General features: G+C 36.0%; 1 protein-coding gene across 2 annotated transcripts in view; it reads left to right on the top strand.

The window, feature by feature from the left end:
• Positions 1-14,169, top strand: part of CADPS2 (calcium dependent secretion activator 2) — a 375,602-nt gene that overhangs the window by 280,272 nt on the left and 81,161 nt on the right. For both annotated transcript variants that reach the window (XM_023528883.1, XM_023528884.1), the window contains exon 16: positions 12,084-12,187. In XM_023528883.1, the coding sequence (XP_023384651.1) occupies positions 12,084-12,187 (104 nt within the window). The remainder of the gene's footprint in view (positions 1-12,083; positions 12,188-14,169) is intronic.

Genomic DNA, 14,169 nt, shown 5'->3' with positions numbered 1-14,169 from the left:
CCCCTCTAAAAGACAATAAAGTAAATGGTATATACCATCTAGAACTTATGGAACAAGAATTTAAATTGAGAATAATAAATATTCTCAAGGGAATATAGTAAGATGCTAGCAATATGATAGAAAGAAGTCATGAAGAACCAAGTGGTAATATTGTCTATGAAAATAATGTGGTTGTAAGAAAAATGAGATACAAAATAAACACAGCTGAAGAACTTTTAGTGACCTGGGAGGTCAGAATGAAGGCAGCTAGAAAGGCAAAAGATGTAGACAATATAAAAGGAAAACTGAGTGATATGGAGAATAGAAATAAAAATAGAGTAAGATAAGCTTTCAGCAGACTAATTAACAAAAAAAGAAATGCAGGTAAATATAGTATGGAGACATAGAAAATAATAGAAGAGTATCATGAACAAATAAAAAAATCTAAAGTCTAGATAAAACTGATACATTTTGTGAAAAACTGTATATTGGTATAATCAGCACAAGAAATGATACACCAATAAGTTTTAAAGAAATTGAAATAATTGTCAGATATCTCCCATCCCCAAATCTCTAAGCCCAGTTGGTTTGGAGCTGAGTTCCACCAAACTTAAGGAACAAATAATCCCTATCCAAACTGTGGGAAATGGATGAAAGCTGCCCTGTTTATTTCATGGAGCAATATAACCTTGATTCCAAAACCAATAAAGACAATGGAATAAAAGAGAGTTTTTATAAACTCCTTTCATTTTAATCATACATGCAAAATTTCTAAATATAATATTAGATCACAATATCCAAGAGATTACTGAGAAAATGATACATCATAATCAATGGGATTTATATATTAACAAACCAAAAGTAAAAATCATGATCTCAGCAGATCGTAAAAAAATGTGCGAAATGAGTCAATAATAATATAATTAAAGCTTATACCATTAGTATTCTAGAAAGAATTCTTTATGAAACCCATATAGAAAAAATTTACAGTGAGTATTTCATAAAATGAAGAAAGTTTGGAGGCATTCTAGGATTAGGAACATGACAAGCACATATACTATCATCGTCGGAATACTAGGAGTCTTGGACAACATAAAAGGAATGAAAAACAGTAAATCAAAAGAATGGAAACAGAGGAGATAAAACCATCATTGTTTGCAGATGAAGTGATCATCTTCCTAGAAAATTAATGGGATCTAAATGGAACCTACTAGGTGCAAGAGGTCAGCAAGATTGCCAGATGTTAAGTCAATCTGTAAAAATCAGTATCCTTTCTGTACACTAGTGGTTCTCAAACTTTTAGTCTCAGGACCCATTGATGCAGATCCAAAGAGTTTTGTTTATATGGGTTATGTCTACCAATATTTACCATACTCGAAGTAAAATGGAGAAATTTATAAAATATTATTAATATTTTAAAATAACAGTAGTAAACCTATTACCTGTCAACATAAAATACTTTTATGGAAAAAAAAAATTTCCAAAACAATCCAAAAAAGGCTATGGAATGAGAGGCATGTTTGTTTATTTTTTTCACCTCTCTTTAATGGCTGCCTTAATAGATAGCTGGATTCTCCATTTATGCTTCTGCATTCAGACTATTGCAGAAGGTATATATGCAGAAAATTCTGGCTTCCTACTGATACATAGTTGGAAAAAGGAGGAATATTTTAATAGACTTTTCAGATCATCGTGGGTTTTCTTTTATGATATTACACCAAAACTTGACAAGTGATAATTTCTTATGGGTTAATTGCAATGTGGAGCCTGAAAGCATACCAGTGAACTTTCCAGGCTGTTACTTTAAACCCAAATGGTTTATCATGCACTTGGATTCTCTCAACATGCATGATCTTTTAACATGTATTGATCATTTGGAAAATATCGGTTCAGTAAGTTACGATCTTCTTAATATTGACAAAAATTATTAGATAAGATACAAAAATCTCCCTCGTTAATATCACTCCTGTCTCACTAGAAGTGTTTTAAAGTATTGAGAAGCTGTCAAGCTCATGACAGATACAAGTTTTCAAAACTTCTGGGTTTCCTCGAAATCTCTAATTTTCTCATTGGCAACAAATACTGCCTGTTATTTTCCTGAAAGTGACAAGTTTACTTCATTTCTCAGAATATGTCTGCCAAACGTTCGAGTCTGAATAACCATACTTTGTCCATCAGTAGTCTTTTCAACTAAAAATTGCTTTCTGTGAAAGAAAAAGCAGTTTAGTCCTCGACTCAATTATATACTTTTCCTTGAGACCACATTGTAGTTCATTCAGTACGCAGAAGTGCTTTATGCAAACTTCTCATTTTGTCACAGATGGTATTAAAAAATATGCTCAGAGGAAGAGATTCAATAAAGTTAATAATTTTTACTGTTTTATCAAGGATATTCTTCTGTAAAATTGTTTCGTTTTGTTTTGTTTTTTTCGAGTGCATGGTGGTGAAGAATGCAATGAGTATAATTTAACACCACAGCTTCGATTCATGCTGAGGCAACAGCAGTTTTAACCACCATTACTTTTGCACCATCAGTGTAAGTGTCAACAGAATTAAAAAGGCAAACTATCTTGTTATTATGAAAATAATTTTGACCTCACAGACCCCAAAAGGTCTTGGGATCCCCAGTGGTCCATGGACCACACTGAGAACTTCTGCTCCGCAGCATCAATCAACTAGCTAGAAAATATAAACAAAAACAAGGTACCTTTCATAGAAACAACCAAACTATAAAGTATCCGGGAATTAACTTTGCCAAAAACGTGTTAAACTTCCTATAAAGAAAAATGTGAAACTCAAATAAAGGTCATAGAGAGTAATCTGAATAGATGTAGAGACAGTTCATAACTTTAGGAGGGATGACTTGATAGTACAGTGCATGAACACTCCAAAAATTAATCTGAAATTCACTATAGTGTCCATCAGAATTACAAGGTTTTTTAAAAGACCTTGATAAATTTACTTCAGAACTTAAATAGAAGAATAAAGGGCACTGAATAACTAAGTCAACTTAAAAAAAAAGAAGAAGAAATAGAGTGTGGAGACTTGTCTTGCCAGATTCTGAGACAAACAGGAAGACCGTCACCAAGGCCCACAATAAGGCTGATACTCAGAAAAATAAAGACTCATGTAGGTTCTGCAACTTTAAGTGAAACGATGTGTTATGAAACCAATTTTACCGTAGGCTAATTGATATAAATAAGAGTTAATTTTCTGTGACATCTCATCAACACTATAACAAAACACTGAATGAAGTGACGCTATTTGAGGACCCACTGTATAGATGGAAGCCTAATGTGCCTCATCCATAGTAATGGGGGACCAAAAGTCAGGGAGGAAGGGAAAGCTGTTTGGGAGGTGATGTCAGAAAGATGGGCTTATTACACGGATAAAAATAAGCTGAATTCCTCTCTGATAGAAACATGATCTTTGGAGAAATTAGAGACCTCAATGTAATGAGGAAAATATCAACCACTGTAAATTTAGCATTTCTCTATATTGTAACTATCCCCAATTAACATTTTACCTTTTTACTTTCTCAATTTTCCAAGTTTGTTTAATATCTATTTCAGTTGGAACAAAATTGTTTTAACTTTCTTATAAAATATAGCGTGTTCCATTTTGGTTAGTTCATTTTCTATGTAGAATGGTCAGCCAACCATTTTCTGCTTGAAAAAAAAAAAAATACTTCACATACTCTGAAGCGATGCCATGAAAGCTCCGTGAATTATACTGATGCACAAAGTTTCAAAAGAAAGAAGATTCATCAAATAATATGGGGTAACTACATGAGGTCGTAGTGTACCAGGAGTTCCTAATTGAATATACCCTAAATTCCTCCAGATCTGGAAAAATGATTTTTATTTTCTTCAAAAGCTTCTCGTTGGTGAATATTTGCCTTCTGTAAAACTTCTTAGTGAGAACATAAGCACCTCTTGAGAAAACAAAACGTTATGCCATGTCCCCTGCCCTGTACTCCTCACTGGGAGTCATTCCCTCAGCTGTGATTTGTAACGCTCTGATCAGCTCTCGCTAGAGTCTGATCTCCTTCCTCTGAAGATGCATGGAAATCTCATTACAAGTGTTCAACACCTGTTCCCTAAAAGGTCTCAAAAGGATGTCAGTTTACTCAACTCACTTGACAGTGTCATGTATTTTTTTTTTTTTAACTTTTATATAGAATGTGATTCACAGATCAACGCAGTCTTAAAATAGCAAGCTTTCTTCCTTTCAGGAGCAATTTTGTAGAATTTATCATTCTCCAACTACAGAGTTTGAAACCAACTGATTGATGAAACTATCTCATTTATTTACTAACAAGTGTCAAAAGGTAAACCAAGTGACATACAGCGGTGTAGCTCCTGCAGCACCTTGTTAATCCGAGTAGTTTAGATGTATTACATCTTTTCCAGTTGGACAAAACCAGAGTAATACAAACTGACAGATTTCTACTTATTTATTTCTCAACAGTTTTGGAAATTAGGAAGAGTTCATTACTTGCGGGCCATAACTAAGTGGCCATATAGCTTCGAGCACTAAATTAAAGGATCTAATCCAACCTTTTGTAATGCCAGATTTTTTTTTTTTTAATTTCAAGGATATAAAATATCCCTGAGGCACCAGTGCCTACACACATATTCACAGTGGCTAGCAGACCCAGGATGTTAAAACTTGAAATATTTAAAATGTCACTAAGCCCAACCCTGCCCTCTACACTTGGTCTTTATTCTTGTCCAACTAGGAGACTTTCTCCAAATCTCAGCGTCAAATATAATAATATCACTACTAATACATGACTTGGCTGTCCTAACAGATTTTGATAATGTGTCAAAGGAAACAAAGACAGACATACATTAAGCTCTTTTGACTAATTTCTTAGCAGCTAAGGTTCTAAATCTGTTCAAATGATATCTTTCATAGTGTTGTTGCTATGTCCAGGAAAATTTGCTTTTCTTCTCCAGCCTGTCTCCCAGCTGGCAAGCCTCTAGAGTCCTTTTCACCTTCCCCATTGCCCCCTCTTGAATGACTATCTTCACCCATCGCCTCACTGGATCCTACCCTGCTTGCCCCGCATTGTTCCAGGGCAGACTTTCTCCTTAAGAGTGGTGGAAGGAGTTTAAGATGGAGGAGGAAGATAAGAGGCATTCGATGCTCAAAGAACTAGGCATGAAATTTAAAATGCTATCGACCTTCATTGTGTGATAATTTAGTGTTGGCATGGCAGTTACTATAATTGAGGTTATTCTATTGGTTTTTAATTTCTGAATCCAGGTTATGTTGAGGGGAGATGGGTATGATGCAGTAAAATCAAGGAGAAGACCATTTACCAGTTTCAACAGCTGAATATATATCCTTGTGTGAGGGAGAGCGATCATGGCTACAGACTTTAGAAAAGCTCCTATTGTGCAATTAGCAAAACTACCTGGAAAACTTTTATGCTGTCATTAGAATCTTAGAACAGTTCTGGCCAGAGCTAACCAAAGCAGAGTAAATATACATTATGTAAACTTTTTCTTTCAAGTTTTCATTGTCCTTGCAGCCAGCAATACTGTGAAGATATGTTTTTTTTTTCCTGTGAGATCTTAGATATTCCTGCTTCACAAGCTTAAGGAGATCTTAGATATTCCTGCTTCACAAGCTTATGTTTTTTTTTTTCCTGTGAGATCTTAGATATTCCTGCTTCACAGGGTCTCGATAATTACAGGGATAACTTTAATAAAACTCAAACCAAGGTGTCTGTTTCTCCACTCTTAAAAATCACATAACTGTAAAAGCCAAATATTAAGTTGTGTGTGTGTATCCTAGTAATTTTTTCTCTACTTCCATCACCACCATCCCTTATTTTAAGACTATAAGAATACGCCTCCTAAAGAAAGTCTCACAGAGCATCACCGATATTTACCTTCCGTTTGCCCCCCATGTGTATGGCCCATCACTCATGGATCACCACTCACTGTTGGCTTATGGAGATTGCTCAGTTTGGATCCAGTCCAGGTGCCATCATCTTATACTCCAGTGGCCTATTTTCCTTTGTTCCACAGCTGACCGTTTGCTTAAAAATAAATTTACTGATTCGAAAGGTAATCCAGGTAAAGAAGTTAATGTGATTGTGACCACAGGACAATTATTTCAAAGCTATAATATTAGCATAAATTCCAAGGAGGTATTAACTGGAACTGTTGCTTTAAATGACAGGGTCATTAAATAGGTTGGCCCCAAAGGGAGCCTTGGAATCAGGAGGCCACAGACCCATTATTTTCAAACATCTGTGGTATTAGTATTTTCATGGATTTTAAACAGCTATAGGGAAGACATGACACCCTAGGTTAGTTATTTGCATTCATACAAGGCTTGTCGAAATATGTATACCATCCTACCTGGAATAACATTACAGAAGGTAAAATATGTTCAGATTCTACAGAAAAAGCCACCTTGTTTATAAAATGAACTTTGCATAAAGATGTATCTTGATTTCAGGTAAAAGAGGAAGCAATCTCAACAGGTCACCTTTGTTTTTAACTTTTGTTTTTCATAAAAACTAGTAATTCTCACAGTATATTCCCCAGACCAGCATCATCAGTGTTTCCTGGGACCTTGTTAGAAATGTGAATTCTTGGGCCCCACACACAGGACCTACTGAATCTAGAACTCTGGTGTGATCCCAGGCAGTTTGTGTTTTAACAGGCTCTCCAGGTGATTGTGGTGCATGCTGAAGTTAAGAACCACGGATCCTACAGAAGATACTACATTTATTGATTAGAGCAATATAAATTTCAGCACTCATAGAACCATAATAGCATTTATTTTGCAGTCAGACAAACCAAGAGAGAGTCAATGAGACATCATTCTCTTGCATTAGCTGATGGTACCAGGTCTTAGGGTGTCAAGTATTGGGTAAGTATAATCAGGTTGACCCTAAAGAGTTGGGGAAGTGGGGTTCAGTTTTAGAAACCACCTCTCCCCTAAATTCTGAGGCAGTCTTATTTGCCAGGAAGTTATATACTATTGCCTCTAGGGGAATAAGTCAAGAGAGTTCTCCCAGAATCATCTCATCTAGTCATATGCGCTAAAGAGGGAGGGTGAGGGTTTTGTTTAATGGGAAAGAAAATATTTGATCGCCTGCCCACCTTCCCTCTTGGGATGAGAACGCCCATGACTATTGAGGTCTGGCCAGGATGAGTTCTGGGCTCTGGCGCTGTATTACCCAGGTTGCTGGGCCTGCAGCTGGAGGATAGGTCCAAAACTCTCAATCAAAAGTTAGACTTTCCAACTGAGTCATCTGACAATTCATTTGACAAGAATTAAGGTTCAAATTAGGACAGGCTAGAAAGCCAGTAGAAATTCTCTGAGCCAGCTGGGCTGGCCTAAAGGGGTTTGTTAGTGGAAGAAGGCGTCTAACATGGAGGCTATAGCTCAGATGGAAACTTTTCAGATCTAATTGGAACAAATTCCAGTGTGGCGTGCGCGTACGCCACATTTCCTAATGTTTCTGTAGGGTGAGGAAGACGAAGGGACCAAGCACTGTCTACTTTGATGGTGGCGGAGAGAGTGCACAGAAAGTAGAGGGGTCCATTCCACCACTTCTCAGCTGTGTCTGAGAATAGATAAGTTTCGCCAAACAGCAGTCCACAGAGAGGATGCTGACACGCGTTACCACTGGATGAACTTTGGGGTTCCAGGTAGAAGAAATCAGATGTTGTACCATTGGCCCAACTTTCTTGTTCTTTTCAACCTTGCAAGGCAAAGCCTTACTGCTTGGGTCTCCAGAGAGTGTCCCAGGTAAATGCTTGATGTTTCTAATCTCCCTACTACTTCAAAACTGCCGTCCTTTCTTTAACTCCTTTCCCTAGATATTGGTCATTTTCCCATTTCCTCCCCTTCTTTCCCTTTTTCTTTGTCTTTCTTCCCAGGACCTGCAGTTGTTCCTATAGTCCCTTCTTAAGTCTTACAAGTTTCTCACCTCACTTATCTTCTGATGTCAGGGCTTTCTCCTCATCCATCTGACTTATGTTCTTTAGAAGGAGGGAGAAACAATGGAAGAGTAAGTGCTTTGTCTTCAGACAGGAGTAGGAAAAGGTGAGAGACTTCAGTGTTAGACTGCTGTTAGCTGTCTCTGATCTAAATTTTCTGAACTCAAGCACCTGCTAAAAAAGTAATTTCATTCTTAAGAATTCCATCTGTTGTACTTGAGCAAGTTAAAGCCTTCCTAGTGACATGTCTTTGATTCTATTTCTAGTAAACTAGTAACCTTGTTCTTGCATACTGAGTGCAGTTAATTCACTATCAGGTTTATTACAAAAGTTTCTCGTTTTGACCAAAAAGATGATATATAGCTATCATCTACCTTATTATTTGGTTAGGGAAAGATATACATAAATTCTGTGAAGGCAGAAATATTATTTTGTTCATCGTTGCATCCCCTTAGTTGTTAATACAGTAACTCACATGCAGTACCTGTTTGTTGAATCAAATTCGGGGCCACGCAATTCAACATGTTGTAGAACCGCGCAAGAAATCTGAGTGCATATATTACTTTTTGATGCACTCTAGCTGATCATCATGATCTAGATGCAAGAGAAGACAAGGCAGTATTGTGATGGGATTATTTTCATAGTTCTTCAATCCAACACCATCTTGAATTCTATTTCTTGTTTAGCTGCAGGTACAGATACAACCAGTCTGTTCAAAGTTAAGGTCAATTACATCACAAATTTCCACATATCCTATAATGAGGAAAAGGAATTGAAGTGATCTTACTGGTCTTCTTCCCGTGTACCCTTATAGCTTTCACCATGAGCATCATTGTGTATCCACCACTAGGGACTTTGTCAAGAAATGGCAGGAAGGGAGGCAGCCAAGGAGAACATGCTGGGAGTATGCACCTTCTCTGAAGCAGAATTAAAGTAAAACAGTCAGGCTGTCTTCTAACATCCTTTTCTCCAGCGAGGTCTCTTCCTAAATATAGAGGTATAAGCAAAAGGAATTGCTTCAAGGAGCCAAGAAGTGTTTTCATAGAAAAGTAAAAATGTTCTAAAATGAAGAAAGATCATAGCCAAGAGCAGCAATGCATTGAAATTCATCAAGAAACCTCGCTACTTTGGGCATATTTGTTTTAAATGTCACTCTTCAAAATGTATTACAACAATCAGCAACTTGGTGTGAAGCTTGAAGAATACAGAGACATCTGTAATGCTGTAGAAATGTTACAAAAAGAGTGAAAGTGAACATTTTAAGGAGGAATTCTCAAATATTCACAGTGTTCAGAATTTTAATGGAGCTACCAATAAACTTGTTATCTAATAGAGTTCTGACTACAGAACGCATTAAACCGCTCGGCTGTTGTCACATGGGTGACAGCCCGAGATGGCATACATAGTGTACTTATAAAAAATGCTATTCATTTAAAGTATTAGAGTGGCCATTATGTTCAAGTACAAAGTTTTGATTCTCTCAGTAAATTTAATCTAGGAAGAGTGAAATGTTTTAAGCTGTTTTTAAATTTCAGTAGGACACGGGGTACTCTCAGAGTTTTTACTTAAGGTAGTGTCAAATGTAAAAGCGGGTTTTGACATAATCACATGTAGACAGAACTAAGTTTTGAGCTTTCAGTGATTCTTTTTCATTATTGCATACTTGTGGCTAAGGATAGAGGGACTTTATAAACTCTTCAAACTTTCAGCTGTTTCAGAAGTTTCTACTGAATATATATTCAATTCAAGTCATTGTATTATTGCTGCTTGTATGACATTAAGGGTAAGATTTTAATTCCATCTCAGCCAGTATCTGTATGAGCGTGGACACCTTCTCTAACCTCTCCAAGATTCTTGTTCCTAATCTAGAAATGAAGGATATGTTTCCCTAATTTGTAGAATGGTCATGAGGATTCAGAAATAATGTACTAACCTATGTAGGGAAAATAAATTTCTGTGATAAAAACAATTAAATTTTTGCCTTTCCCTTTCCTTATGAAAAACACATGTTATAAACATATATAAATGTATCAAAATATTGTAATTTAATATAGATCAAGCCCATATTTATAGGAAGCATAAAATCTCTTAGAGGAATCTTAGAGATTATATGGTTCAGTGATTCTTAGCATTTCTTTGGCGTATGGACCACTTTGAGGATCTGAAAGTTATAATCCTTCTCTTTCCAAAAATCTTCTATATGCACAAAAATTAGCATATAATTTTAAGGACCCTCTAAAACCTCTTCCTAACACTCAAGGTTAAGAATCCTCAACTAAATTCATCACCCTCAATGTAAAGATAGAGAAATTCAGGCATATAAGTGATATGCTCTTGAGAATTAAAAATTATTTTGAGAACTTTTTCCAAAAAAGTCCTGTAATTTAAGAAAGTAGCATTCATCAGTTATTTCAGCAGTGTTCTCGGACTACAGCTGACTTGCTGTCCAGTCCACCTTGGTGTGTTAGTTACCACTTTGGTGTGTTAGTGACATAAGGTGTTACCACCTTGGTGTGTTAGTGACATAAGAGCCTGTGTTGGATTTGCAATCCAACACAAAGTTAAATAATTTGATTATTGATTTTATTTTTAACATGCTTTTCCCCCAGAATTAGACTACTGCATTCTCAGTAAACATTCCTTAAGTACTTTTCATGGTTTAAAGCCCATTCGGGACATTGAGAATATAAGATAGTGAGACCCAGTTTCTGAGCCCGTAATAGAGAGAGAACTCAGAAGAGCAAAGCATTCAGCCCCAGAACTAAGTACCCTTTCAGTAGCGATTTTTGCAGTCTAAGTTGTTTAAGATCAGGGACATGTCTCTTACTTCCTTCTACCTCCCACAGCTAAGAACATTGCAGGCACACTCAGAGATGTGCTGTCCAGCCTTCAGCCATCTGGTTTTCCTGAAGAGTCACCGTACTCTTGGATCCCTGTCATCGGCTTTCCATCCTGCAGGGGAATTTAGTGAGATGTGTACCAGGGTTGGGGGATGGTGACCCTGTTGTACATCACCCTATGACCTAGAGTAAGCTTATAATAAATATTTAGTGAACAAGTACCCACCATAAGCAATGTTTCACTGCACTATTTTATATCCCTTGGGAACAAATAAAAAGCAAATGGAAGAGTCTACTCCAAATTGAAGGCTGAAATTTTAAGGAGAAATTGGGGGCGGGGGTGGCAGGGAGCTATTGCAGAAGGAAAAAATGACTCCTTAAGTTCCACAGAAAAAGCTCTTTTCCTGAAAATTTTATTTCCCTTCCTTATGACGTCCATACCTACTGGGGCAAAGAGAGAGCCCATGAATCTAAGATGTTTATCTTTAAGGGTGTTATTGGAAACTGAAACTGTATTCTTCACATTCAATTTTGAAACAGTTCATTGCATAGGGCACCTCTAATTTCTGCCAGTTTCTTGTATTTCTGAAATCAACTACTTTGTGTTACTGAATTTCAGGTAGCTGCACTTAATCTCATTGTGGCCTGGCCTTTTATACCAGTTTGCCTTGGTGCCGAAAGAACATTCAGCTTCAAAGAACGCCTCCCCACTCCTCCCCAGTTGGAGGTGGGCAGGGAAGGAGGGGAGGAAATCAGTTAATTGCAGCCTGTCATAGTTGTTTTAGGTGACTTTGTACTTCTTAAATTTTAGATGGACATGAACCGTAGGCATGTAGGCTGGGAATTTAAATAGCAGCAAAAAAGCATGGGTTTTGCTAATGCCGGGAATGACTCATCTGGTGAGAGTGGTATTGTATCGATAATATAATACAGAGAGAAGGAAAAGACTGTGGTATCTGCTCTCTTTGTGTTTCTGACCTTGAGGAGAATTATAACTTGTTTGTTGCAGAAGTTGAGCATCTAATGTGCTGATGCACCTATTAGTTCTTATATATTAAATGGCAGAGCACTTGTGTTTTCCTGTGATTGCTTTGTGGATGAAATATTTCCCGCAATCTAGTGAACTGGTTTTCTTTTTATAAAGAATGTACGTGTTTGTATTTCTTGCATCTCTTATTTCTCAAAAAATATACTTTTTCATTTGATTTCAACCCCTTTTTCTCATCATTACATCTTAAAGCAAGTTTGTTTTTTTTATTTTTAAGGTAACTTTATTCTGATTTGTTTCTAATAGAGACCATGAACCAGGCAACTCCTGCTAGAAAGCTGGAAGAAGTTCTTCATCTAGCAGAGCTCTGCATCGAAGTCTTACAACAAAACGAAGAGCATCATGCAGAGGTGATGACTTGTTTTAACTGCTGTATAAAATGACACATAATGCTTTGTCATGTGAGAAGAACACTGGCCTACCCTTAGACTGATACACATCTGGTATTTACCTGTAGAAAACTAAAAACATGTGCATTGCCTGAAAATACAACTCTTATATATTACAAAGGAATTTTATACACACACACACACACACGTAACACACACACACACATATATATATAATTTAATATCTGTTCCTGACAACAGTCATGCTGTGAGGAACATGGAAAAGCTCATGGGATCTGCTAAAGATGTTCCACTAGCAAAAAGCAAAGCTGGAACACGAACCCTAATTTGTGATGCCAGATCACTTGCGTTTCCCCCTAGGTCATGATCGCTTTAGTTTAGAAATGTAAGTCAATCAATGCGTGACAGGAAAACTAGTAATAAACTATAAGATAACAAATACAAATGGAAGATGTTCATAACTAGATTTTCATTCTTATCATCAAATTTTTCTTTAAATTTTCACCAAACTTGCATCATTTATAGTTTTTAGAGGTTCTAATTATATTAGTAACATTCACTAAAGATAGGGAGTGGTCATTCACCAAGCAAACTGCTTATTCTAAGACTTAAAGGTGTCACTATTTCTAGTCACATGTTTATTTTTCTTAAAAAAGAGTTTCCTGACTTTGAACTGTGTGGGGAAAGTATGTGGGAGTATATAAATGTATTAAATTTCAGTGCCATAATAGTGCTTTTATTCTCAAGGAAACACATGAAATGTGCAAGAATGAAAAAGACCAGATACATAAGAATTTATAGAGTATTTGTATTTCATGAAACCTAGTTCTCCAAAATATAAGAAACTACATGAAGTACATTTGAAGCAAATTCTTGGAAAAGAGTATTCATGAAACCTTACTATAGGTAACTAAGATTTATTGTATCTGGTTATAAATATGATCATTCAAAACATCTGCTTTTAGCTCACACTGTGGAATCTAGTTTTTACCTTGCATCTGTCATGTGTGAACTTGTTATGGATATTTTATTTTAAACTGAAGAAACAGCTGCTTCAATAATTTGAAATGAATTCCCAGGAGGATCTTTCCTAGGCTAGTACTACTGCTGTTACAATGAAAATGATTATATGATAAAATGCATGTATGTGTTGTCTTTGTCTTTTGTTAAAAGGCATTATCATCAGAGTATTAGACCTTTTTGAGTTAAAAAAAAAAGTCTGATTGGCTATCCAGTTGCAGTATATTTCATCTAAATGGGTACATACATGTCACAAAAATAATGTTTAATTTTCCTGCACTAATAAAAATAATGATTCTCATCTTTTAAATGTAATTAAAATTATGTACACTCAGTTACTAAGTGCTAGTTAAAATGTAATGTATTCAAACAATTAAAATGTAAATATTATTTTCTAATGCACAAGAATATAGTTGACTTGATTGTACAGAGATAATCATAACTCATAAATATCACTCTACTATATGCTGAAATATAGAACTATTATAATGACCGCTTTTTAAAATGCTTTATAACACTATGGCATCTTTTTATTCCACAATGCTTCCAAATTCTTGGACTCCCTCAGGGAAGAGAGGTACGTAAAATTGTTTCCACTATTTTTCTAGCATGGAATAACTTGTAGTGTAGATAAGATAGACCCCAATTTGATTATAGTTAATTTCAAAGCCAACTTAGTGCCTCTCCTTGGAATTAAAGACTATTTCTTTGAATAGGCAAATCTTTATTGTAGTGTTTCTGTGAATATGTCTTATTAATAATTACATGCATATTTCGTGCTGGCCATCTAAATAAAGGCCAGCTGAGAGGATTTTAGTGTTTGGGTTTTAATTTTCATTTATTTATTTTTTAACTTTTTTTTTTTTTTTTACCAGAAGATCCAACTTTTTCTCTGAACAAAATCAGAGAGGAAATTGGTCTGATTCCAAAGTGATTTGCAGAGTGACTTGGTGGACTGCACT

This window comes from Pteropus vampyrus, unplaced genomic scaffold, assembly GCF_000151845.1.
Source record: "Pteropus vampyrus isolate Shadow unplaced genomic scaffold, Pvam_2.0 Scaffold33, whole genome shotgun sequence".
Classification (NCBI taxonomy): Eukaryota; Metazoa; Chordata; class Mammalia; order Chiroptera; family Pteropodidae; genus Pteropus; species Pteropus vampyrus.
The sequence above is the reverse complement of the archived record's forward strand: the minus strand, read 5'-3'. Positions and strand labels throughout refer to the sequence as shown.